Here is a 27444-nt window from a genome sequence, read left to right on the forward strand (position 1 = left end):
TTTTCAAATATTCTTTACATAATATTTATATATATATATAAAATTAAAACATATAAACTATACCTCTAAAACTGTTCCCTACCATTCCTTTTTATTTCCATGTTAATTTAATGTTAGTGAAAGATTAGCTACAAGAAAGGCAGGCTTATGGAACTGATTACTGTTTCTTCTTGGCAAAGGACTAGTAGCATCCCTGGCTAGGACGATTTAATAGGTCTCTTCTGTCTCAGTCTTCTGTGATTCAGCAGTTGACCGCCCTAGAGGCCAAAGTCCTCTGCTAACGCAGAAATGCAATTTTTTCCTTCTGTTGTTTTTCTGTCATGAGGCAGTCCTAATTGGAGACTAAAATTGCATTTCCTTTTCAGTAGCCTTAGCAGCTCTGCTTCAACCACCAACTGAGGGCTATATTTATTAGCAGCTCTGTAATCTTTGTAGACGGTGATCAGATGGGACCCTCAGATTTAATTTAGGCCACCCATTTAGGTCACGTTTGCACTAAGGTAGGTGCCATCATAGAACATTAGGCAAGACACATGGTCAGAGCTTCCTGAATTTTAGCTCTGGACTCAAAATTTTCTCTTTTCCCTTGGTTTAATGGTATAGCCTGAATTTACTGGTGCATACAGGATACACCTCACAACTGTGTGGGAAACGAAATTAGATGACATTTTTACATCTTTTAGATCAAACCCCCCAAGTAGTTTTATTATAGTTATGCTGCATGAGGCAGAAATAGAGGTCCCTTTACTAGTATGCACTGATTAGACCTCTCATGCCTAGGAAGCAGGGTCTTTAAAGTTGTATTTCCCAATACTGTCTTGGGAGCACTGTGTAAGAAATTGGGCATGTACTGTTTCATCTCCTGACCTTAGAAAATGCACTTGATAGAAGTGTCTCATTACAAATGGACCATTTTGCCGTGGCGTGAGTCTAGGGAGTAGAAGAACTTAGGGAAGACCAAAGCACATCTAAATAAAAACCAGGTTCCTGATGGAACTAATGGGTGATCTTACACATAGGAAGAATGGCTGGAAATGCTGCCTTGTTAATAAACTGTTAGTCTAAGAATTAATCAAATAACAATGTTCTTTTTCTTTAAGACCTCTTTTCCCTCCATTCTCAAGACAGAACTTAACTCTTACAACACTGATTAATCACATCCAATTTTGTGGTTGTGTCCCCTTCTTTCTCCATTCTTCTGTTTCTACAAAATTTGTAATTTAGTTCAGAAACTGCATCTGGAGAAGCAAACGTCTCTGGGATCACAGATTAGTTTAGATTTTGCTTCTCACTGGAGATTTGTGGGTAGGAGCTGCGATTCCATTCCAAAATCTAATTAAAAAGCAGGTACATAGGAGAGTAGCGGACAGTCTTACCCATAGGAAGAATGTCTGGAAGCTCTACTTTTTAAATGAACTGTTAGACCAGGAATCAAATACACAAGCAATACGTGCAGATTTTTTAGGGTTTCTTTCTTCTCCGTTCACAAGGCAGAAATCAACTGTTATGTCATTCCACACTTACCAGGCTTACTGGAAATCTCAGTTTCTCTTTAATTTCCAGAACAGCCACCTCAATGATTTTGCAGTTTCAGGTGGTATATGGTAGGTCACAGGAAAATAGGATCAGCTAAAAAGGTTTCCTGGGATTTTCATTTAGAGTGAATTCTGTAGGACACTTCATCTCTGTAGTTTTATGGACTGTTAAATTGCATCTGTGCTATATTAGCATCGGCAGCACTTTTCTGATGACTTGTTGGGACCTACTAATTATAGGAAAAAGGGATACATTTTTGTTAGGTAAAATCAACTCAGTGCCTTTCAGAAAGAGGCCGTTTGAGGATCCACCTGCTCTGACTTTGACGCTAGGTTTAGAAATATTTGCCTTAGTGAATAAGATGCTATTTGTCTTAATGTTAAAATAAATAATAGATATTTCGTATGTTCCCGGTGGCACGTGGAAAATTAAAGCAGACATATCTGAATAAGGCACAGAAAGTGGAGCGATATAAATCAAATAGACGTATCAGATACAGTACTAGTGCAAAGTTGTCCTGATCTCTGTTTCTGGGCTTTTAAAATTGGTGACAAGTCAGTATTTCCAGAAGCTGAAGTTCGTCTTGCCAATATTGTACTCACTTTGCCTGCTTAGAGGCGATTGACTTATAATTATTTTTACAAATGAAAATACATTTTTGCCTTTTTTGTGGGAGGACACAAATGCACAAAAGAACGTTAATTGTGTTCATGCTGCCTTGAAAAGATGCCAAAAGTCAGATGTGTAATTAGGGATTCTGTTGAAAGTCTAATTCCTACACCTGTGAACATTTTTTGGCACATAGCTTTTTAAGTCCTTGCTTTTATTCTTGTATTTCTCATTTTCTTGGCCAAGAATTAAGTTCCTTTTCAAAGGAGATTTTCAAAGATCTTGTGGGGTTTATTTTGTTCTTTGTCTAAGTCCAATACAAAAAAAGCAGTTCCCTCTGTTTTTGTTGTTGCATGAAATACTTTAAAGCATAATAGTAGACTGTTTTATTTAACACCTGATTACTCATGGCAAAGCTCTTGTAAAATCCCTCAGGATGAAAGATGATACGACAGGTTACGACATCATTTTTTCAATGTAGGTTTGTTCTTCCAATGCTAAATGTAGTGTACAGGGCACTTTTTGCATCACATAGATCCAAGTATTGGTCAAGTTCTAACACAGCTGACAATAATCTAGTTTACCTAGGTGGGGCAGAGAGAAATGCAAGGAAGTTGTTATCACCAGATGATATAACAAGATTCTTTTTGAGTGGATTTTAAGGTACTTGGAGCAAATTAAAGTATCGGGTACTTTTACAAGTGGCTCTGGATTGATTTATCAAACCATTAGTTCTTCCTACCTTTGACAGGTGCCTCCTGTGAAAATCACAGGATTCATCTCTTGGTTCTTCCAGGTTACAGCTGACTTCAACAGCATCTGAACGTTCCAGAAATATATATATCTGCTTTGCAAGCAATCAAGCAAGAAATGTATCTCAAAATAACAGGCTAGGAAGGATCTATGTAGGCAACCATTAACCAAGCCTAGGACTTTTCCACAATTCTCTTAGATCTTATGACACAACAAAGGTATTTATTCATTGTGTAAGTTGCCATGGGCATAAGAAGTAAATCATCAAGGTGCGAACATGCATTCACTATATTTTCTCTTAGTCGGAAATGAAAAGAGGATATGCATGCTTTTTTAGGTTAACACATTAATTTACTAAAATAAACTTGGAAATTGATGTAAGAGGTCAACTGAAGCAGTAAAAGCCCTGTCTGGCCTGCAAGTTTCTACTTCCTGTGTCCCTTTCCTAATTCTTGTTTAAGTCCTGTGATCTCCCTCCAGAAAAGCAGTCAAATATGTGTGTAAGTCCATCCATATCCAGCAAGTGTAAACGTGCTTCATGCACCATCTTAATTGCTTAATCAGCCTCCCTATATTGTGAGGCACAACCATACAAACAGGAACCAGATGGAAGATATTTTTATCAGACAGATCATAGGATTAAAGAAGCATGGTCAATGAACAGTGCTGTCCTTTAAAAACCCAGTATCAGGATGTGACTGCATCCATGCAGCATCCCGACAATGTGATAATTCAGGCAGCAACCACTGTCTTAAACTCAGACCCAACCTTACCTCTTTAGTTTCAGATATCAACAACCTGTGTGAGCTTGCTTCATGGACAAACCCACACATTGTTAATTATTTTAGGAGAGCTTATGTCAAAGAGGGTTGAAAGAGTTATTCACATTTGGAATCAGTAACTTAAAAAAATGCTGGAATAATTGGTTCTTTTTAGACTCATTAGTTTTGAGGGTGATTTTAGCATTGAAATATTATAAATTGGTATAGCATCACTCTCATAAGAGACCCTGTGCAGTATTCTTATTATTTTCAAGTGGTAGGAGAAGGTCTGAGTATATTTGAACTATGTTTTCTATGCAGTTTATAAAGCATGTCATAGCAACAGAGATTTTAATCTGTTTCCCTTAGTTTTATATCATAAAGCACTTAATATTATGTATTAGGCTAGTGCTCCTGTGGGTTCTACATCAAATCCAAAAGAACTGGTTTTGCAATCTTTTCCACTATAGGCTTCTAGTACTAGTTGTCTGGTTATGCTGTAATCAGTGCTTTTGCCCCACACATTGAAAAAAGGAGCAAAATTCTTGATTATAATTAAAGGTGTATATATTTGGCCAGGTACATGCCTGGTCCTAATTGACAGCCTGAATTGTACAGCATAGTCATCAAAACAGGCAAGAGCTTTTGTGAATAATTCAGGACATTGACAAACATTTTATCTGCAGGTTTGATGGCAAACAGCAATGAAATAGTTAAGAATCCTGGTTAGGCAGTTTGAATTGGCTTTTTAGTTAACACCCTGGTAAGATGGAGGGTACAAGTTCACTGTTCTCCTAGTCCCATTGTTTCTTTCCACTGGCTGCAGACTCAGCAAGAGAAATGTGCATTAGTTTATATTGTCAAGACTATCTTTGCAAGCAGATGGGCTGGAAATCTAATTAAAAAACCCAAAAGCTTTGATTCTGGCAAAAAATAGCAAAATCTGTGGGACGACCCTAAATCCTCTGAATTAAATGGATGTTCTATGTCAATGCAGTTCTATTGTCCCACTTTATAAATAAAATATGAAGGGCTCTACTTTCACATAGACCCATAAATGTGCTCATTTATGAGTTTAATAAAGCATGTGTATTCAGTACAATTAGATAAGCATATGTATAGAGCAATAAACGCTCCCTATATAAAATCAGCACACGTGTAACAGATAATATAACCTAGCATGGATAAATAAGCACATGCTTAGATTATTAAGTGATCTCTCTTAAGCTTTTGTGAATTAACCGTGAAGCGGCCATGACCATTTGCAATTTGTGGTTCTCCTGCAGTTATGTAACCTACCTGAAAATGCAGTAAATATAATACATTCATTGAAAGAATGCATTAGCCTCAATAAAGAAAAGTACAGTACACTTATTTCAAAGATGAAAAAATCCCAGAGGTAGAGTTGAGCTGTTACTCAGAAACACAAGACAGCAGGCAAGCAACCCAACTAGGATCCCCTCTCAGTCTCATCCCCTGGACGGCAGTGCTCCAGCCAGATGTGAAAAACGAACAAATGGTGAAGCTATAATTGAAAATACAGTTATATGTGTTATCTGTGTGTCAGGCAGTTATACTTGGTAGGCTTTTCATATGCTGGGTGATGTGTCCAACGTGAGGCTGGAGGTTTGCAGCGCAACTGTGAAACGCTTCTGTTGTTTCTCACCGGTTGTTTTCAAGGGGGTTACTGTGGTGGTTACACTTGCTGCAGAAACCTGCTGCACCAGGCCCGTTTCTGCAGAGGATGTTGCATTGCATTAGTTTAACTCGCAATAGGAAACCCATTAATCTGGTGGAGTAGATGTGGCCTGTGACATATCTTTAATGTGTCTCTTCTGGATCAAATGAACCATTCGGTATTAGACCAAATATCCTTAGGTGCAGTGCTCCATGAATCTGCTCTGTGATTTTTATTACTGTGGGCTGGCTGATATCTACAACAAATTCTAAGAGTTTTCTTGACTAGCAGATTCCTATTGTTCCTATCCTGGCATACGTTAATTTGTCAACCTAATTTTCAGGTCTGGCAGTGGGAAAAGCACCACCTGGGGTGTGCAGTTTCCTGAGATGATGCATGTTCATGTGTGGCACTTGTAGATGGACTTGCCTGTGAAGTTTTATTGTGCATTTGATAGAGAAGCAATATAGCTAATAAGGGAAAAGGAGCAGGCAGTTGAAACCAGGCAATTACTTTTCAGAGCATTTATCTGAGCCTGCTTTACTTGATGAAACAGTTGCTCTGGGTTTTTCAAATTAGCAGTGACTGATGGGAAGAGGTACTGACTGAAGAACCGGGATTAGTACTGGTCATAATGAAATCTTACAGGATTGTAAGAGAAGCAACCTTAAAACTGTGTTTACATGACACCAATATGTGAGTTCCCACCAAGGGAGGGAGAGTGCCTTGGTATGATGGGCTGTAAAACAGGAGGGGACTGCACGCAGGCATCTGAAGGGGCTCAGTCTCCCACAAAGGTGAGAGCACCTGAGGCTGAACAAATACCTCAGGTGCTCTTGGAAGTCAGGCGTAGTGTTAGCTCAGAGACTCAGTCGTGGTCTGCGCGATTATTGCCAGATTTTGGTTCCATTACCTGACTGTTGGATTCATCTTTGCTTTCCAGAAGATTTTTTGATCCAGCTTTCTCACTCTGAGGGTCAAAAATACCTTTTGGGTCTTCTATTCCCTTTGACGTACTGAGTTATCTACTTGTTCGTGCTCAATCAGCATCAGTGATTTTGATCTATCACACATTTGTGTCTCCATACAAATAATAAGGAATACCTCACATCAAGTAGCTTCGTTGGGCAGGCTTTGTTCCTCCTGCTAGGCAGAGTGAGAGAGCCTGGCCTTGCTAGGAGACAGAGTCAGAAAAAATCAGACGTGAGCTGGATGTTTTGAAGCTGGATTGTGAATAACATGTCAGTATCCACTGTCTCTTGAGGACTCAGTGAAAAAGTCTTTTTCTCCTCTCAGTGCCATCATGGTAATTATTTGAAAGAATGAATAAGGTCTACTGTGTAAAGGAATACACAAAATTTAATTTTACAAATGTATCTTATAACATGGGTTGATTCTGTAGCTTCAGAGCAAGCCCTTCTGGATGTAACACCACAGGCAGTCTTCACCCAGCCTGGCATGGCAGGAAGTATCTATCTGATAAGTGAACTATTTTGGGTAAATCATTGTGCCTACAAAGACTCACTTCGTATATGGGTGGAGGTCAAAAAAAAAAAAAAAAAGAAAAAAAAAAAGTACCACTGGTTTATTGGTCATGTTTGGTCCTTATTGTCCAGCCTGGGGAAAATGGAGGCATCAGCTTGTAAATTGTACACTTCTAAAGAGAACTGAAATTCTTACATAGTGTCTTAGCAAAACAGACTCGTTGCAGGGACTGCAGAGTGTTTCTGGGATGTAGCACTCAACCCTTCCTCCTAACAGGTTGTCCTGGTTGTGGCTGGGATAGTGTTAATTTTCTTCCTAGGAGCTGGTACAGCGCAGTGGTTTGGATTTAGTATGAGAACAATGCTGGTGACACACTGATGGTTTAGCCGTTGCAAAGTCGTACTTACCCCAAGTCAAGGGCTTTTCAGCTTTCTGTGCTGTCTGCCAGCGAGGAGGGGCACAAGGAGCCGGGAGGGAGCAGAGCCAGGACAGCTGCCCCGAACCAGCCAGAGGGATATTCCATACCATCGAACGTCATGCTCAGGATATAAACTGGGAGGAGTTGGCCAGGGCCCACTGATGACTGCTGAGGGACTGGGTGGGCATCAGTCAGTGGGTGGTGGGCAACTGCATTGTGCATCACTTTTTTTTCTTGTGTTTTATTCCTCTCTCTTTTTGTTGATTCTCTTTTCATTACATTATTATTGTTGTTGTTGTTATTGTTCTTAAATTATTATACTGTTCTTATCTCAGCCTATGGGGTTTACCTTTTCCAATTCTTCTCCCCATCCCACCAGAGTGAGGAGGGGGTGAGCAAGCAGCTGTGTGGTATTTAGCTGCCGGTTGGGGTTAAACCACGGCACAGATGGATGTGAATCCACTGTGTACCCTTAAATAAAAGGAGAGTGTGGACTCTGGCCAAAACCTTGTAAGCCTCAAAGAATGGTTGTATCACTTCTGCTTAGGAGATAAAAAGTGCAAAGCAAGTCTAATGCTGAACTCTGCACTGCAGATGGGCAGAAGCTAAGTAACTTATTTGTGGAAGAATCTGCTATTTTGAAGTGCAGATTTCTAAATTAGGAAAAATCCAACAGCTTTAGAAATTTCTCACCAAAAATACATCTAAAATTTTATGTCAATAAAAATATGTTGTTTTGATAATAATTTTTTTTATGTTGTGTGATCAAGAAAAAAGAACAAAATGAAAAAGAAAAATTTAATCTGAAAAGGCCTAAAAAGAATATTTTGCTGTTAGAAAAGCCTTATTTTGGTTTATAATTCAGTACACACTTTCATGAGAATTTGCACTCATCATGAAAGATATTATTTTGAATTAATGTGTGATTTCTCATCTTCTCTCCTTAGTTCCTTACTTTAATTACAGCTTTTCTGAAAATGGATGTACATTGCTCTCCTGTACTTCCAGGAGCAGCATATAAGAACTGATGAGTTCTTACTGCAAGAAATGTCAATACTACTTAGAAAAAGTGGGTTTAGCATCTTTGAAGAGCATTTTTTCCTTTCCTCATCTATGAGCCCAACTGAGCCCTGTATCTAGTGTGCTAGTCCCAGAGTGGTTATACCTGCTTACATCAGGACTGAATTCGGCATGGTGTCTGCCTCTGGACATATATTGGATTTCACCAGGTGCTGCTGTCTACTGTATAAACCTACATTAATCATTCTTTGCATGAGCTGTACATGTTTGCCATCTTATTTATGCTATAAAAGGTCTTTCCACTATGGGTAACTGCCTCCCACAATGCCTTTCAACGAAATGTATGTATTTGCGATCTGGAGACTTTCCGTTCTGGGGTGACTGTGTTTTGCTATGATGACTGGAATCCCTGGAGCTGTTCACCATGCACCATTCCCTCAGATGTTAAGTCAGTGATGCCTTGAACTGATAAATCAGGATCCCAGATCTAAGACTCCCAAGCAGTCATTGCCCGATGAAGTATCCTTTTCCTTATGTGAAAATCTCGCAGTGTTGACTGTAAACTAAAATTTATACTAACTGCATGTGAAATGGACTTCATGGTCTCCTTGCCTGAACTACAAAAAATGCTTAAAGTGCAGGCAAAAAGATACATTTATTTTTAAAATCTTACTAGTTCGGCTGTGCTAAGCACAACTATATATATTTATTGCTCACCTGGTGTCCAATGGATTTGAATTTCCAAACATATTCTCAATAGCCTCTGATCATCCAAACCTTTCCAAGAATGGTATGTTTGTTTATATTTCAACACAACTCTAATATTTATTTTTTCCAGCAAATGTCAATAACATATAATTTTCATTTAGTAAAGTGTTTTTGTTTTGTTTCTGCTAAATCATCTCAAATAGAAGACTTTAAATGATCAAGAGATAGTTGAATGGTACTTACTGTTCAAATATTTCTTTGTTGTAGTAACAAATCTTTAAATGTAGCCCCGCTTCAACAAAAACAAAGCCCTGATTAATTTCATATTTATCTCAGCAGCTGTTTCAAGGAAGACCTGCCAGATATTGATCCAAATATAGTAGACATTCAGCAACAAAAGGGGAAGAGGGTAAATGGATTTCTATGAAGGCATCATTTACCAGCAGAAACTTAATAGGAATGTGAAAAATTATAATATTTGTCCTCCAGATTTGGCTTTAACAGCTGCAATCATGCATTCTTGGACACAGCTGTGTTTTATATCTGTGCTATTTGAATGAAGACAGGAAGCTTCTCAAATAGTGTTTATTTGCTCAACTAAATAGGAGGATGAATGCCTGCAGAGCTCTGGGTTCCATTTCTGGTCTGGGTGTAATGATGTAGATCAGGATTTTTACCTGGGTAGAAGACAGCACACCACAACCCTGTGAATCCTGGTACAGATGCCATATGGGACCTGCACCTCTCACAACAACTCTCAGGATCATGGTTACATATTGGGAAAAGGTTTTCTTACACCTAGCTGGTGTCTGAGTTCTTCCTAGCTTACATCGTTTTAAAACAGAATTACTTTGACTTCAGAGCTATTTTTCTTAGAAGTAAAAATCAAATACCAAAATAAGCTGCTTGCTTGAGAACAGCAAGAGTACTCATTCTGGCACCGGCTAGCTTCTGCCAAAATATTTGGGTTTTTTTCAGTCTTTCTCTTCCCTCCTGTTGACACGGGGCCAGAGGCAGGGGTTGAATGTGGACATTGTGCAGCCCACACATCTGCATTCTTGTGCCATTCGCAATCACACCTCATGTCCCCTAACAGCAGTGGCTGGAAACCAGAGACAGGAGCTTTGTCTCTGACTGGACTTCACTGGCTCCAAGTCTTTTTACAACATGTCACTGAAATTTCTCTGGATGGCTGCTTTATGTCCAGCTCCAGCCAGTGTGAATCTGGCTTCTCTTTCTTTCTTTCTCCTTTTAAAAAAGAAAAGTGAGAATGAGTGATTCCTTTTCAGCACTGAAAGAGAAAAAACAACGTTGGGTCACAGTAAGGAAGAAAGGATTAATTGGAAATGGAGGCTCCTCTAATTACAAAAAAGCATTGTGAAACTAAATTAGAAAATCTAGGATTAAGTCTGTCTAGCTAGAGTCTTTTAGGTAGCCAGAGTTCTGTGGTGGGAGATTTCTTGGAATTGTTGTTCCAAAGGGTGCTCTCAGGCTGTGCATTCTTAACTTCCTTTGCTGGTCACATAGGGGAGATGTGAGGATTAGCAGTTGCAGGTGTCCTCGGATCTTTGAGAAGACAGATTGCCTCATCATGCCAAACAGGCACAGTGGATGTGGGTAACTCAGACTGACAGTGTGAAAGTTCAGGAATATACCTGGTAACTGTGATAATGAGCAAGGTACGTTTTGCTCAGAAGTATTAAATGGAGTGAAATATTTTTTTAAATATTTTTTAAAATAATGCTGATTCAGGAGTGCTTGACAAACAGGTCTGCTAGAAGGGACTTCACCTGGTCCTCTAAGTGTGTTGGAAAATGTGTTATTAATATAGATGATTGACTATTTCTATTCTAAGGTGATCTTCAGGCTCAACATTGTAATATAGAACCAAAGCATGGAAGTCAGTAATGATGCTAATGATGAAATTCCTCATCTAACTTCACTTTCAAGCTGAATAAACAAATCACAGACCTGACTAAAAATTTACAATTGATCAAAAATATTAACACATAAGTTACTGAAGGGATCCTTGGCACATTTTGATATGGGAACTAGGCAGCACAGTTAGTTTGGTCTCAGTATGAAATGAGGCCTTTTGGATAACAGTCTGTGCTTGGAAGCTTTCACATACCCATTTCTGTCCTCTTCCTCTCCCTTTTCCACCCTCAGCTTGTGAATCAGCTGGCTGACTGCAGCCACATTTGTCAAAGGAACAGTGATCTCAAAAATAATTAAGTTCCTGCAGATTTTGTGCTTAAAGATTGATGCCTGTAGAGGTACTTGTTATGCTAAGACTGTCTCCTGACAAGGTTACGCTGACCCTCCTTAAAGGAGATCTTGCTCTCACTGTTAACAAATCAAATTTTGAATGAGATGCTATACGTGTCAGATCTGTGCTTTTAGTGGTCCAACAGGCATACTAAATGTGCTTCTTTGTCATTAACTCATGACTGCAAAATGGGAATGGAAATATTAGGTTATTTCAGCTAATCGAGTGCTGAAGGTTCAAAATGCCAGAAGCTTTGGCCAAACCGTAAGGAGAAAAAATACATATAATCAATGATAGGTATTTGAAAAATTAATCAGAAAGCATGAAGTCCTTAAATTCATTTGGAACCCAGCAAGCCAGCCCTTGCCAAAGAAAATACAATTTAGAATGTGCCTGAATTAAAGAGGAAATTTGAGAAAATAACTCTTATGAAAGTACCCTAGAAACCAAAATAGAGGCATTTATTTTGACAAAATTGTCACATCTGCTTCTGAGTTTCAATTTTGTGCTTTATTAAAAAAAATAATCCAGATTGTAAGTATTGTTTTCACAAATATTCTAGGGTATTTTTATTAAACTTAGAGGATGGTCTTTGTCTTTGTTTAAAAGCATTGTAGCAACTGAAATGACATATCAACTATCAAATGTTTTGTGCTCATCATTGCAAATCTAGTCCAGATGAGTGCAGCCAAAAGGCTGATGGATTGCCCAGATACCTTGATCTGAGTGGTTTCTCCAGTTTCTGGTCAAATATCAATACCAGAAAAAATAAAGCACCACAATCAACATTAATTGACATCCTAAAATGATTACTTGTGCATAATGATATAGCATAATTGATGTAGCATCTTGGGAACCAGGGATAAGGCATGCCTTGCTCAGACAGTGTGAAGGAAGCTTGATTACTACTGATGCTTTTCCTGATCAATTGCTAAATTGGGAAGTGTTTGAGTTGTTCCTTTTAAACAATAAATTTAGTAAGCATGGGTAGATTATTCAAAAGGAACCTAGGGTCATTTCGTCAATACATGTTGAGGTAACTGAAGAAAAATAACTGTCAGAGATGACAGATCTTCACAGATTGCTCTGACTCACCAGAGTTTATGGGTGCTTCACTATGTCTACACAAGGCCAGCTTTTTTAGGACCCTATCAAGAGCTGTAAATACTTGGATATTGCAACTTAAATTTGGGGCTTTTTAAGTTTCTTTTTAATAAAATTGCCTGCAAAGTGTCCTCACATTTATGTAAGCCTTTTCTACTTTCACACGTGTTCTGTTGTGTTTTTGTAGACTGTTATTACTCATTATTTTTAATTCATTGGATTTGCATCTATAGTTTCCTGAAGAGTATTTTTTTTTTTAATTCATTCTAGATAGCTGAAGCCTGTAGTATGCGTACTTGGAGACCTTCACCAAGGCAGGCTCCTTAGATAAACACAGCATGGCAGATGGTTTCTGCCCTGAAGAGCTTACAATCTAAATAATTTTCTTACCCCCCTCTTCTTTCCCTGAAGTATTAGTACCTGTTTAGTATCTGGCTGCCTGCTCGTATAGTGTAAGTGCTCTCAAAGGTACCCCTCTCCACAGCATGCTCGGCAACTAAAAGTAGAAATAATGAGCAGACAGCTTTCTGGCTTGCAGCAGTTTAAACACTTAAATAATAGGTTTTGACAAGCAGGTTTAGAAATCAGGTGCTAATTTTCTTCAAAAAAGGCAGAGGACGTGCGGAATTATCATTGTGCCAGATCAAATTCTGTAGGTGAGACTACAGACCCACAGGACTTGTTACAGGTTAGTACCGTTCATCTACCATACAGGTTAGAGCCATTCGAGAAAAAAATTGCAAGCAGAGACACTTCTGCAAGACTCTGAGCAAGGCTCTTCAAACAGATAATTTGCTGAAAATTATAAATCTCATCCATTTGTACATTATCTGCTCTATAATTGAAAAGATACCCATTTTTTCATTTACTTTATTTGCTAAAAGAAACTTAATGCCTATGTGACTAATTGAGTAGGGAATTCCTCTTTGTAATTAAGAGCATTGTATTGAGTTTTGTATTATTAGTGAAATAGTTGTTACTTGTTGATGTGCTTTGAACTGAAGAAATCTGATTGTTCTTCCTCTCCTTCTTCTTGATCCCCACATCCTGTCAGTTTCCTGCTTGAAAATGTACTAAGCATGTTGAAAATTTGGTCTAGTTACAAGGAGCGTAGATAGTGCTAGTAGGGAATGACTGCTTATTGCCTCTTCCAGGACAAGAATCAGGAAGCATTTGACTCCTACCCATGGGCTGATGTCCCAGCCTGACCTGCAGGGTCAGTGGCTGCTCTCCTATGTCCACCAGAAAAAGCTGCGGAATTGTTACTCCTTTCTTCTTCTGTTGAAAACATACTGTAAAGTCTCCAAAAAACTAAAAGTAGAGATTTAGGGTGTTGTGGAGAGTTTTTTCACACATGCATGCTCCTCTGCTTCTCTGCACCTCCAGGGTCCAGAAAGGCTGTAAACCTTCAATAAACACAGAATCCAGCCCACAGTTACATCTCTTTGTTCCATATCTGGAATATCTATCACACTGCAGGCAGAACCTTCAGTCATGTCGATATGTCAACGTGGGTGTCAAGATGGTATCACACTGCCTATGCTCTAAAGCTGGGGGCAGGGTGTGATTTTGGGTCTGTTTGGGTCTAAGATTTTAGTTCAGGTTCATAAATGGAAGACTTCCGTTGCTCAAGACGTTCCTGTTCTGCTTACTGAAACAGGTTTTTCTGTTGTTCATCAGTAAATTAAGTTATTGGTTTAGATCAGATTTGGTAAGTTGTCAGGTTGGCAGCAGCCATAGGGAGTTGCAATGAAGTTAATGTTGGCTGTACCTTGCTGTGGTTACAGTGGGGGTGGGGGGGTGTTTGTTTGTTTGTGTCAGAAAAGACAGATTGCACTTACCAGCTACTGTGTTGGGGCTCTCCGTGTGCCTGTATGACTCCTGGATCTCTTTGTCAAGAGTTTGAAGAAAAATCAATCTGTGGAAAAGTCAGTTTAGTATAACAGGCATTGGTGACTTGGCAGAAGTTACTGAAGACCCTCTAAAGCTTTGCAAGAAAAAAATGCAAAACACAACCCCCTTCTGTTCATCTCTTTCTGATTTGATTCTCTGCCACAGCTCTTGTTGAGAAGGGCAAGAAGCAGTAGCACCACCAACAAAGGTTCTTTTGCAGCCTTTTTTGGCACTAGTTATTGAAGGATCAGATGGCTGACCTTTCAGCACTAGGTAAAAGGAGAACAAAAAGATCTATATTCCTGACAGTGTTTGGAAGTGCCTGGTCTCCCTAGTTTTTCTTTGCACTGACTGTTGTATGCAGCATGCTCTAGATGTGCCAATAATGTTAAGGCAGAGGACCAAGCTTGTTGGCTTTGACTGCTCCTTCCTGGCCCTGAGTTGAAAGTATTCAAGTCAGCAGACTCTTAAAATGGCAAAATCCACTTTGCCATGGTGTGGTCCATCTGTGCACAAATCTTTCTAGACAAACGTAGCATCACCAAGGACTTTTATTTTTAAGTTACATGTGTTAATCCAGTGTGCCTCCTGTGAAGGATACCTCCATCCTTGTCTGAGACCAGAAAACTAGTTGTAAGCTTTCAGTGAGATATATAGGAGCTGGATATTATTAGCAGAAAGAGTCCTTTAGGAATTTAGAGGGGCAGAGTATAGTAAAAGACATCCTGTGTGTTTGTGCACTGAGAGTATTTGTGTGGAGGCTAAACAATGTCTTACAATTTCTGCATTATATCCATAATTAATAATGCCTGTCCTCAGCATATTTCAGATTGATTCCAGTGATATCAACACTTGCTATTTTAAATTATCTTACATACGTCTTTATGGCCACATTATTGATCCTACTTATGTTGATGGCCAGTTTGCAGAAAGGTCAAAGATGCTATGTATTAAAAATTAATGTATTAAGGAGGTTTTCTTGTTCTGTGCCTCACTGTTATATTCATTATACAAATGTGTTCATGTTCTGCCATGTTTCTCTTCTTTCTCAGCTTTTCTTTCTGTTTTCATCTTCCTTTCTTCCTTCCACACTTACTTTCTTCCAAAAGCTTCTCCTTCTGTGGAAAAGGCTGTGGCCTTCATTCCACCTGAAAAAAAATAAATTAGATCAGTAGGTGGACCATTTTGGCATTTTTAGTATATCACCAATGAATTTTACTCATTTACCATACCAATAATATTACTGGGGATGGGGAAGGTCACATTTTGTGCAAGTGCTTGAAGCTTAAAGCAGAAACCATAGCTCTCAAGACTTCAACACCATGTATGGCAGATATATTAGCTGGACAGCCAGAAGAGCAGACATTTCCTAAATCTCCTCAAATGTTGAATGCTGCAGATGGAGGATGATGCTTTTGAGCTACTTCTTTTTCTGAGGAGCAAAACTATGCCTCTGGAAAAGCTATCCTGAAAGCTGGTCAGATTTGGCTTGAATCAACATGTCCTTTTCATTCTTTCTCCTCGTTTCTCCTGAGGAGAAAGGGAAGACGTATTTACCGGCTAGAGCTTGCTGGTTTTGGGCCCCATGCATTGCCAATGACCAGGCCAGACACTGTCTTGAACTTTTGAGAAGGGAGGAGCACAAGCTGGCAGAAAAGCATGACTGCAGATTGAAAAAGATCCTGCAACATTTGGAAGATCAATCAGGAGGGAAAAGGGCCCCAATTTTTACAGTCCACATGCTGAGTCACAAGGACCTTCCCTTCAGGGAATGCTTGCCAGGCACTTTTCTGGAAATTATGCTTTTTTTTAAAAGCCCTTAAAAGGGCCTCGAAAAATGAGGGCACCCAATTTTACAAGTGGCCAGTAATGCCAAGGCACAGGACCCTGCTTGTTGGCTTTGGCTGTGGATTGAATTCAATGTGTTGAAAGGAGAATCTCTTGTATGTACACATAGCTCCTATACACATATATTTGATTCTGTTTTCAATTGTGTGAAAGTATGTATGTTTTCTGTGAAAATTTGAATTACATGTAGTTGGGAAATTAGAGATTAAACTAATATATAAACTGGAATTTAATGTAAATGAGATTATGGTAAAATTAATATAGCCTTTATGCTGTACCATCTTTTGCCTTTTATTTTGAAGTATATAATTCCTTGCTCAGCTCTGAAGCACTGAACACTAGCAACAAAAGTTAAGTCTCAGTGTGACTTTCCACAATATTAATTATTTTGATATGCTTTTATTCCTACAGCGAAGATGTTTGTAAACGAGGATTCACTGTTATTATCGATATGCGGGGATCCAAATGGGATTTGATCAAACCGCTCCTAAAGACCCTTCAGGAAGCCTTTCCTGCTGAGATTCACGTTGCCCTGATTATAAAACCTGATAATTTCTGGCAGAAGCAGAAAACGAACTTTGGCAGTTCCAAGTTCATCTTCGAGGTGAGAGCCACATGAGAGATGTATGGTAAAGCATTTTCTCTGATAAGAAAGTTTCTTCAGGTAGAAAAAAAAATTCCTAAGCCCTGTGACTGAGAAAAAGAAAGACATCTAAGGACTGTGTGACTGAGGGGGCTGATGCTGTGGCATCAGGTTGCCTTCTGAGCACACAGGTGGAATGGGATGCATGTTTCACCTCAGAGTCTCACATGCATAGTTCAGTTTGGTAGGTGTTTTGTGGGCTTTTTTTGTGGTATTTGTTTTTGGTGGTGTTGCATTCAGTCTTTCCTTTGTTTCTTTTAGAAACAAAAACCCACCAATTCAGTCAATGTACTAAGGACAAAGTTGTCTAGATGTTAATGTATGGGTTTGTTAGTTGACCCCTACCCAGCTTCAGGTAGTGGCTTTTTTTTAATAAAAGTTATTTATGCTGACTTTATTTATATATTATCATTGCTTTGATTTAATTAAAATTTACAATTCAGGGGTAACATTAACAACTCATGTTAATGATAAGGTGCCTCAGGCAGGTTCTTTGAGAAGTAACCAGTATGTAACTGCATAATTAAAGGGAATTTTACTTTGTCATTGGTGAAGACAAACCAGCTGAGTTCTCTCAGTGTGCTTTAGTTCTCTGTGATTTTCAACTTCTTACTCAAAGAGAAGCAAAGCTCAGGTGCATGCAGTGCTCATACATCAATCGTGCCCAGCCATGAGCTAGTTATGTATTGGGTTTTTTTTAATTTGATGAGAAACTATTCTGTTGTTGGCTGGCTGTCTTGCCAATCCGTTAATTTCAGAGAGACACTCAGATTTTGTATCTCTGGAGCTCAGAAGAGAAGAATGTGGCTGTAGTTCTTAATGTTGACTGCAATGGAGGACTATATTTAAGATACGTTGAAGTCAGTGTGATATAAATATGTCCTTATTTTCAAGCTCTTCTTAAAAGCACTCTTGAATTGCACTGCATAACTAGATTGATGTTAAGCATTAACAAACTTTTACATTATTATCACAATTCAAGTATCTGGACATTTTCCCCCTCTGTCTCAAAAGAACAGTAAACTCATAAATTTTGCTTTGTTTAAATGAGTCTTTACCTTCCTTGGCTCCCTATGAAGACTCAGTCATCAAAATAACTTCCACTTGCTATGCCCTATATGAATTTGAAAGCAAGGCAGTTGTCAGTATAGGCTGTTGGGGTTTTTTTTTCCTCCAGAGATTCCCCACACTGGCAGAACTGTGGCTGCCGTTACAGTGCAATGAGGTTGGCTGTGCTGCCTGCGGGGAATGAGAGGGAGTAGGGCAGTGGGAAGGAGAAAGGAGATGTAATGGTACAGAAGAATGTGGAGCAGGAGGGAGCCTGTGCAGAGGCTAGTAATAGAATAGTTCATGGGAATAGGGAGCTTCTGGTTAAAATATATATGGGCACTAAGGGGCAGTCCCATGGTAGTCCAAGAAAAGGCAGCTTATGTGTGTATATCCAGCACAGAATTTCAGTCCTCCAATACTTTAGTAAACAAAAGCAAGAGTTCAAATATATATTTTTATAACATTGGGTTGTTGTTGGTTTTTTTTAAATGAATTAACACTTTCTGGAGGCTTGACTTTTTTATTGTGTGGCGTTGGTGTGCTGATAATGAAGATTAAACTGTGGTCAAGCTATTCTTCATAGTTACAGTTATGAGTCTTGTTTTAAAAGCTCTGGACTAGTTTGCTGTACATGCTGGCATGCATGAAGGGTATTTTCACTTTGTGTGTGTGCCTTCGAGCCTTAGTCTGTCTGCAGGGCTGTTCACATGGGTGTCTGTAATGGTTCACAAATTTTGGACCGCAGGGGGAGAGTCAGTGCTTTCACTGTCTATTGGACCACCTGTGGACACTGATGAGTTCTTCAGTTCTATGATTTTTAAAAGATCTCTTAAGCTGTGGTCTACTGTACAGCAGACCCCCTGCAATATACACACCACAATCCAGGAACTTCTGTTTTAAAGAATTCTTGTGGATGCTGCTGTTTAGTGGTAGGCTCAGGCTCTGTGGCAGCTCATGCTTTCTCGTAAGAACTGTGAATATCAAGTAAGCATTGCAGGTCAGTATGACTCACATTTGATTTATGTGGGGCAGCACACAGGTATCCTCTCTGCACTGAACCATCGTGGTGATTTCCCACCACTGTGATCAAACAACAAGGTTCTTGGCAGGAACAGACTGTGGTGGAAGGCCATGGGAGTCTCTGTTGAATTGCCCCATCTGCAAACTCAGCAGTAACCAGTGTCAGTTTTAAGGCCGGATTCTGCTTTTGAGCTTAGTGGAAGCATTATGCATGTGCCAGGGCAGTGTATGACCCTTAGTGGAGGCTGATGATCTGGGTTTTATGTTGTGAGACTCTGGCAGAATGATTCTGTGTCACAGTCCAGAGAGTGAAGCATGCCCACAGACCATCACACAAAGAAAAGAGAGAAAAAAAAAAGGGTTTGGTTAACGTATGTGGACTCCAAAGCTTTCTGTCACTTTGAGGAATGGACCAGGCAGCTTAGTTTAGCATTAATGCAGAAGTGCCTGCAAGATTCTTTCTCCTGCCAAAAGGGTTTAAATAGGGGACAGTGCTTTTTACAGTGATTTCTAAAAGAAAGATGGGTGATGCCTGAAAGGCAGTTACTTTGTCTTACCACCTACCTGCCTAACTAAGGTTGTTTTCATGAGAGTTTCAAGAACTCCTTAAAGATACAAATTTTAATATAGAAATCTGCTGCAGAATTCATGAAATGTAAAGCCCTTTTGCTATATCATCATGTCAAATTCTGTTCATGACAAAGAGCAGTGTTTGCATTAGCTGCATTAGCAGACACACTGCAAGGGGAGTTGCCCAGGTATTAGCTATGAAGTCTTTTCCTGACAGGCAGTTAAACTCTAAATTAAATTATCTTCAAGGGGCCAGTGTCCAGGTCAGGAGGTTTAGCAATTTGAAATCCCTCTGAAGCTACATACTTAGCTTCCCATTGTTTGTTGGCTCTTCCCTCTGTCCTCTCCCTTCCCCAAAGCAAGGAGTATTGAAAGCAAGTTTTAAAATAATCTTTCTGCTGTGCATAATTTCAGTGCAACACTAATTTTGATACATTTCAGAATGCCTGATATTTTAGAAGGATACAAATTGGAAGAAAAGCCTGTTATTAACTTTAAACCAATGGGCAGCCTGCTATTTTGGACATAATTCAGGATAATGGACAGGACTTGAGGTATTTTTCTTTGTAGATGAGTTTTACAAGATTGCTGTGGTTATTGGGTGCCTCCACTTCTGAAGAGCGCACTCTGACGTTCTTTAGAGGCCTGGTCTTTAGGGAATAGATGTGCAGTCACTGATGAACATCACAAGCCTTTAAAGGGCTGCCAATTTGTGCATTAACATGACAGCACTGAAAATCTCTAGTAACATACAAAACCCTATGCTCATATTTCAGAAAAAAAATAATTGTGTGAAATAAATGGGAACAGCCATCAGTTGTTGCGTTCTTAAACTGTAATCTGTTTTCCAGGCACCCAGTGCATTTCTCTATCACTGATTACTGAGTCTGAATGAATTAAAACCATCTCTCATTGATTGTGTATGATTCATGAGCAGTACTTTCTATTTGCAATAATTTCTACTTGTTAATACTCCAATGACACTTTACTTTTACATTGATTTTGGCTTAATTACATTAGAAATTACTAATATGAAAGGGAGCTGCCTGTGGCAAAAGCCAACTGGAATAATCTGGAGGAAAATAACAGCATATTCTGTGTTGTGGCAGATCACAATACCTGCTTCAGTTTATATGAATAAAACTTTTGCTGTTTTATAGCCACCTTCCTGAGCATAACACAAGAAGCAGAATCCCTGTAATACCATATACCTGTTTAATGAACAGTCGTGTCTAGATATCAAACAGCTGCAGTAAGAAGTCTTCAGTGTCCAGCTAGGTTAAAGTAATCAGTAGCAGAAGAATTCTCATTGTATGTTTTTGATAGTCAGGCCAGCTGAAAAAGATAGACATTATTCCACTAAATATCATGTCTTTTAATAAATAAATAATTCAGTGCCATTAATAGAAATGTTTTCAATCCACTTAATTCATCAAAATCAAACATAGTCGTCGGCATCTTTTACAATGTTCCTTCAATTATGTATTGATGAGGAAAATAATCCCTTCAGGCTATTTATGGATTGCTATGTTATTTCTGATTAGACAGTCATTGATTCAAATGCTGTCATTTTCCCTTCCTTAGACAAGTATGGTATCTGTTGAAGGCCTGGCAAAACTTGTAGATCCTTCTCAACTGACGGATGAGTTTGAAGGGTCCTTGGATTACAACCACGATGAATGGATAGAGTTGCGTGTCTCCTTGGAAGAATTTTTCAACAGTGCCATCCATTTATTATCAAGGTTGGAGGATCTCCAGGAAATGTTGGCTAGGAAGGAGTTTCCAGTTGATGTTGAGGGCTCAAGAAGGCTGATCGATGAGCACACGCAGCTTAAGAAAAAAGTGATTAAAGCTCCTGTGGAAGAACTGGATCGTGAGGGTCAAAGGTTATTACAATGCATAAGATGCAGTGATGGTTTTTCTGGTAGGAATTGCATTCCCGGAAGTGCAGATTTTCAAAGTCTTGTGCCAAAGATCACCAGCCTTTTAGACAAGCTGCATTCTACTCGGCAACACTTGCATCAGATGTGGCATGTCCGCAAGCTGAAACTGGACCAGTGCTTTCAACTCCGGCTTTTTGAGCAAGATGCTGAGAAGGTAGGGAATAATCTGTTCCTTTCATACTTTAACCAAGACTTTATCACAAAGACATTGTGACTATTTTTTCTGTAATTAGCAGCATGAGGTATTCATAACAGGTGTAAATCTCATGTTACCAATGGATGTACTTTATGTGACTTGTAAACCACATTCACTGAACTAACTGTTGGATGTAGCAGGCATAATAATATCCAAGAATAACTTCTCTATGTCACTTCTGATGAAAGTTAATCTGCTTTTTTGTGTCATAATGGGTACATTTGCTAGACATTAGCACAACAATCAGGCTTTTTTTCAAGTTTCTTTTTCTAAGCCTATGAATATATTTATCTACATGTCACAGCACCTAGAGAAGAATGATTTTAGGGTTTGCTTCACTATGATTACTGTTTGCACTTCTTGCAAGTCTATGGGAAATTTGTAGTTTGAATCCTCCTAATTGTTATCTCAGACAACATTTTCAGTTTCCGTTTCCTAGGAAATCACAACAGGATTTGCAACTGGTAAAATCTTTAGTAATGACTTTGTATCAAAGGCATGTCCACTTAGTACCCACAGCATGAGATCTCAGCCTGTGTTTAAGTTAAACATATAAACAGACCAAGAGAAAGTATTCTGAAATGACAGCAGCATGCAAAACTCAGTGTGGCTGTTTTGCATTAAAAAGTGCATAGGGACTGCGTTTGAATTCATATTTGACACTTAAGTCAGCGGCCAAGATTCCTGTTCACTAGTACAAGACCTTATTAGAAATATTTAACATTAAATTATTCCAGAGACAGCATTGCAACTTCATGTTTCTTGGGCATTTGTAATGTAGCGTATCAGCCTGAAAAGTACATAGGGTGTCTTGAAATGAAATACAGTGTACAAAAGTATTTAGAGCAGCAGAAACACAGGTAAGTAACATGGCTTTAGGAAGCTGTAGTTTAACAGGTGTATAGTACTGCACCAGAGTTACATACCCATTCCCTGCCTCTTCAGAAGTTACTCATTCAGGAACCCGTAATAGATAGGGAAGTCCTCCTGCAAGCGAAGCATAGCAGCTTCTCATGTTTGTTGAAAAGACTGGCTAAAAAACAGCCAGAGTTCCCTAACCAGGTCTCATATGCATCACTACCTACAAATGTCAGTAACACGCAGTAAAGCAGGCTTCTTAATACTTGTAGTATTTGTTTGCTGTTTGCCTCTGGAAGCATATGTAGGTACTGATTTTGATGAATTTATTTGAGAAAACTGTATTATGCCAGAGTCTTGGCAGTCTTACTTTCTTAACACAGAAGTGCTTGGCATCTTGTGAGATGGTTTTGCAAGTCTTTCCTGCACATTTAAAATTCCAGGCCGCAGAGTAAGGTATTCTCAGTGGAAGGTACCGAGCTCACAGGCTCATGTTTATCTAGTTTCTATAGCCATCAAAAGCACTGGTCTCTGAATCTTCTCCACTTAATGTATGATCCAGTTGTTTCAGTAATGTGTCTGCCTTGACCCAGCAGGAATAGCAAAAGAAATGCAGACCTCATCTGCAGAGGATCTCACTGAAGATGCATTTTTTTTAATCAGCTGCAATTTAATATTATTTTTGACACATCAGGGAGAAGCACATTGCTGAAACAAATATAATCTTCAGTACTGCAGAGCAAAACACAAGACATTGGTTTTCAATGCATGTACTAAATATCTCTAAGGCATGCTAGGACTGAAAAGGCTCCATCATTGTATAATCAATCCTCCTGCTGGGAAAACCGTGAATTCAGATGAGTCCCTCTAAAACAAGAGTCACTGCAGCATCACTCAAGAATGCATAAGAGCAGAGTTTTTCTTCCAAATGCCACAATTTCTTCTTTCTTTTCCTTGTGTGTCACGTGCTATAAGGAGATCACTCACTGCTGTCCTTCCCAGCAGCTGCTGTATTTCAGTCAGTGCTTCGGTTTGGATTTTCAGTTTCTTTGGGATTATTCAGGTGACCACTGCTTAGTAACATAAATTTTAATTTTCATTTATGATTATTATTTGCTAATATTATTAGCAGAGCAGATTATTATTATTTAGTAAATTAATTTTAATAATAATGTTATATGCTGAAATGGTCTCAGATCAAGTCAGTGCCTGAGAATTTCTTGTTGCCAAGCACTGCTCTGTAGTATTGAAGGAAGTCTCCAATATATTTTTCCTTTTGATCTTCTGAAACAGGCATAAAAGGATGGTTTGATACAAGTCTGAGCATTGTGACAGCTAGGTTCTTTGCATGTGTTATTCTGAGGTTGTTAAGTGTAAAGTTTAGGCAAGTCAGCAGATAAATGAAACTTCTGAGGTGAAGAAGAAGCAGTGAAAATATGATTCCTGCCTTTTAAACACTGGCTGTCTCAAGCAATTCCCAACTGACAAAACTGGCATTTTGATCTTCTCAGTATTTCTTCTTCATCTACCTCACATTAACTGAACACAGTCTTGCTTTGGCTTCTCTGAGTAGCTCTGCTTGCTTTTCCTTGACTACTACATTTTCCCAAAGAATAGAAATGATTTTGGTTTTTTATACTCTCAAATAAGTGTTTTTAATCTTTTCAGTTTGTGAGTCCCTAAAATTCTTCCAGAGAAGGTTGCAGATCATTTTACTTCATATTTTGCACATGTGGACTGATAAAAAATATTGATGTGCTTATTCTCCTTAGCTGCAGCTCTCTTTGAAGTAGTCTGACCACCTTAGACTGGAAAGTACTTGTCTCATAAAACGTTCAGAGCTAAATTAAGTCTGAATGCCCTCTCCACTGTATAAATAGCCATCACGCTCTCTCTGTGTATTGAATTTTAAAGATTCCTGGTACCTCCATTTGCTCAGTGGCACTCTACCTTCTACAGTTAGGTATGGTAGCAGAGCCAGGATAGTCTTCATCTCATGGGGAGAAGCACAGCTCTTTCCATATAACCTGGATATGTCATTTAGTGCTAATCAAATGACAACTCTAATACCCTGTGAAAGCTCAAACTCCAACATAAAATTCTGAATATAAATAAGGGTTTAGGGCCTTTTAAAATATCTCTGTATACTCATTGGGTGATACTTTAGGAAACCTGTTCTAATAAGGAGAAAATAGACAAGGAATTTCCATTTTCTGGACACCTCTGATTTTAAAAATCTCAGATATCCTCATTCACTGAAAAGTTCTTAAAGATGAGATTAAAAAAAGGGGGGAGGACAGACACATGAAGCAAAAATATGCAGTATTTTAAGGTAGGTTAATTTTTGAACCCGTTGATATTAAAATACCCTAGATTTTCAAAGCAAATCAGTTCACTCTCTTCCCTCCTATAGATGCTCTCCATTGGAACATTTATAAATGAGAGGCGCTGCCTGGACACATGAATTATTCAAATTTCTATTTGTAATTTGAATAATTAAAAATAAATACAACTTTGAATTACTATAGAATTACGATTACAACTTACAGAAGGTCTGTATGGTTGTGTGCTGAGCAAATCACATTGTTGGCAAAATAAAAGGAGGGGGTGGCAGTCACAGCCTGGGCTTCTCCCACTCAAATCAGTGGGAGAGAGCAGAGCTGGCTGTGGACAAACTTTGTCTCCAAGTCAGGCTGTTAGGGTTTTATTTTCCTGTGCTGGGGCCGAGGGAGGAAAAAGTTGAGCTATCACATAGGCACAAGCAGTGGAGTGAGATTGAATCCCCAGATGGAGACTGGAAGCTCCCTGAAGCTCAAGTCAGCAGGCAGGTCAGCCATGTGGGGAGCTTTGGCAGAGTGGTGTAAGGAAATTCACATGCTGTGCAGTGCTGACTGTAATGATCTGCTGATAAATAACACATTTCAGCCACTGGTGTAGCCCTGACCCTCACTGTTCAACAAATTTAGTCCTCACCAACTAATATATACATATGTATGTACATACATATATATAATTTTGAAACTAGAACTGAGGCTTCACTGTGTTTTTACTGGGTAACAGGAAAAGTGGTTTTAGCCATCAGTAACATGAAAAAATGTATTCCAGTCTAAATTGAATATTGTTTCAAACAAAAAACCCACAATCAGCATAGATCCAACTATTAGAACTATCTGAGAAATGTTAATTGGTTGGTTGAAATCTGGACAGGGAGAAGAATTCAGGCAAGAGTCCACATGTTTTGCACTTGAGTAAATACCAAAAAAGAGGAAAAAAAATATCCTTACAGACTATGCTTTCCAGCTTTTCTGGAAATCATTTGTAACTGGCACCCAACTTGACTTTTGTAGGAATTTCCCCATCGTTCTCGGTTGGTTCCATATCAATTTTACTGCTGCGGCATGTATGTGAATGAAAAACAGCTATCATGATGTAATCAGCGTTGTCCACATTAAGTATAAACAATATAGTCATCAGCTGGACTGAACCAGGGATGTCTACTGTAAACTTGTAACACCAGAGTGAAGAAAGAGCAGGCTGCTGTAGCATCGTTGGGGGCAGAGAAGACTTTGCATGTTAGCTCTGTGTTCGCCTCCCCTTCTTCTGGACTTTCTAGAGAGTGCACTACACAAAGGCAAACTCCCAAAGATGGCAGTGGTAGTTAGGAAATGCCACCAGAGAATTTCACTGGAAGCTTGTGGTGGGAGAAACATTTTATTTGGGTAGGGTCAGCTTTGTAGAAGGTCTGGTGGCAAACCACAGGCCACATCTAGTCTTCAAGGAGCAGTGAAGTAGCAGGCTTGCAGTCAAAACCATCTGCCTCATCCATACTAAAGCTTCCCTTTGCAAAACACAGCTCTGCCTGTGATTTTCCTTGTGGAGCAGGCTATGGGAAGCAGTGCTGGCTGATGGGGGCTGCTGTGGTACTGCTATGAATAGGGTGGAATAACAGTTGCAGCAGTTCTCCTCCATCTCACTCACTGTGCAGCTGTGGGTAGTGAGACCATGGCACCAAGAAGCACACACTGCATCCCTCCCTTCTCACACACCATGCTGCTTCAGGCCCCTTCCTCAGTCTGGTCTCCGTAAATAAGGGAACCGACATGTTTTTCTACTGGATAGATGCTATTAAACTCAGCCCCATTTAGTGAAATAAGTAACATGGGGCACTTGGTTTCTGAAGGAGGACAATCACAGATATACCAGCTGTATTAGACTCCTGTCCAGTGTCCTATTCCCATTCCTAATAAAAGTTTTGGGAAGACTCCCATTAATTTTCAGCAGAAGCACAATATACCCATTAACGCTTATTCTGAAGTTCCAGATGAAATTCAGGAGTTCCTGATTTAGAATCTAATTCAACACCAGACAGTTAGTCTACAAAAATACAGAGAAGCTCTAGCTCCACAGCAAAGTCAGTGGGAGAGAAGATAGTCCAAGTAGTATATATCATCTGAGTATTTGAACCATGCTCATGCTATTATTGGAGTATTATACCTGATACCTGCCAAAGGTTTATGTTCCTCAGAAGGAAGGATTGCTCTGCAAACTACTCTTGGTCTAAAAAGGTGTGGAATTACTCTGATGGAATTATAGAATGCAAAATGTGGAAATTTACACTGTGCTTTGGGGGGTGGGGAAGATGGCTTTAAGAAACAGTGATATCTTGATGTTTGAGAGAAGGGAAACTATCAGTGCATTTGTGATTCTATGATACATATCCACTTTAACCATTTCATACATTACTTCCCCTTATACTACACTTTACAATTCTGATGCTGTATGTTCTGTAATAAAATGCATTACAAATGTGATGATATGATCCTTCTTGCTAGTAGGACGCAGTTTATTTTATTACAGCCCAGTAAATAGGGCAATTGTATCTGCTCCTTTAGTGAAGTGATGCTGTGTGGGGAAGCGTTTCCTAGAAATGGGTCTTAGCTGACTTCCTGAAAAAGCACAAGAAAGATTAAGATTAGCAACATCTTCACCATCTTCTTCATTTCCAATCACCTCTACATTTTCTTCTTCTGGCAGTGTCAAAACACCCTCGAATTGATACGTAAGCAGATGATAAGAGTTTTC

General features: G+C 39.1%; 1 protein-coding gene and 1 long non-coding RNA gene across 18 annotated transcripts in view; one reads left to right on the forward strand and one right to left on the reverse strand.

Annotated features, from left to right (window-relative positions):
* Positions 1-27444, forward strand: part of KALRN (kalirin RhoGEF kinase) — a 546232-nt gene that overhangs the window by 210513 nt on the left and 308275 nt on the right. For all 17 annotated transcript variants that reach the window (XR_013930070.1, XR_013930071.1, XR_013930072.1 and 14 more), the window contains exons 4-5: positions 16494-16686; positions 20950-21462. Coding sequence is in view for 10 of the 17 variants with exons in the window: in XM_080399718.1 (XP_080255844.1) it covers positions 16494-16686; positions 20950-21462 (706 nt within the window). In the remaining 7 variants the exon portion in view is untranslated. The remainder of the gene's footprint in view (positions 1-16493; positions 16687-20949; positions 21463-27444) is intronic.
* Positions 1-27444, reverse strand: part of LOC308068714 — a 292607-nt gene that overhangs the window by 182993 nt on the left and 82170 nt on the right. The gene's annotated exons all lie outside the window — the stretch shown is intronic.

The sequence above is a fragment of the Falco punctatus genome, assembly GCF_963210335.1.
Source record: "Falco punctatus genome assembly, chromosome: 8".
NCBI lineage: Eukaryota > Metazoa > Chordata > Aves > Falconiformes > Falconidae > Falco > Falco punctatus.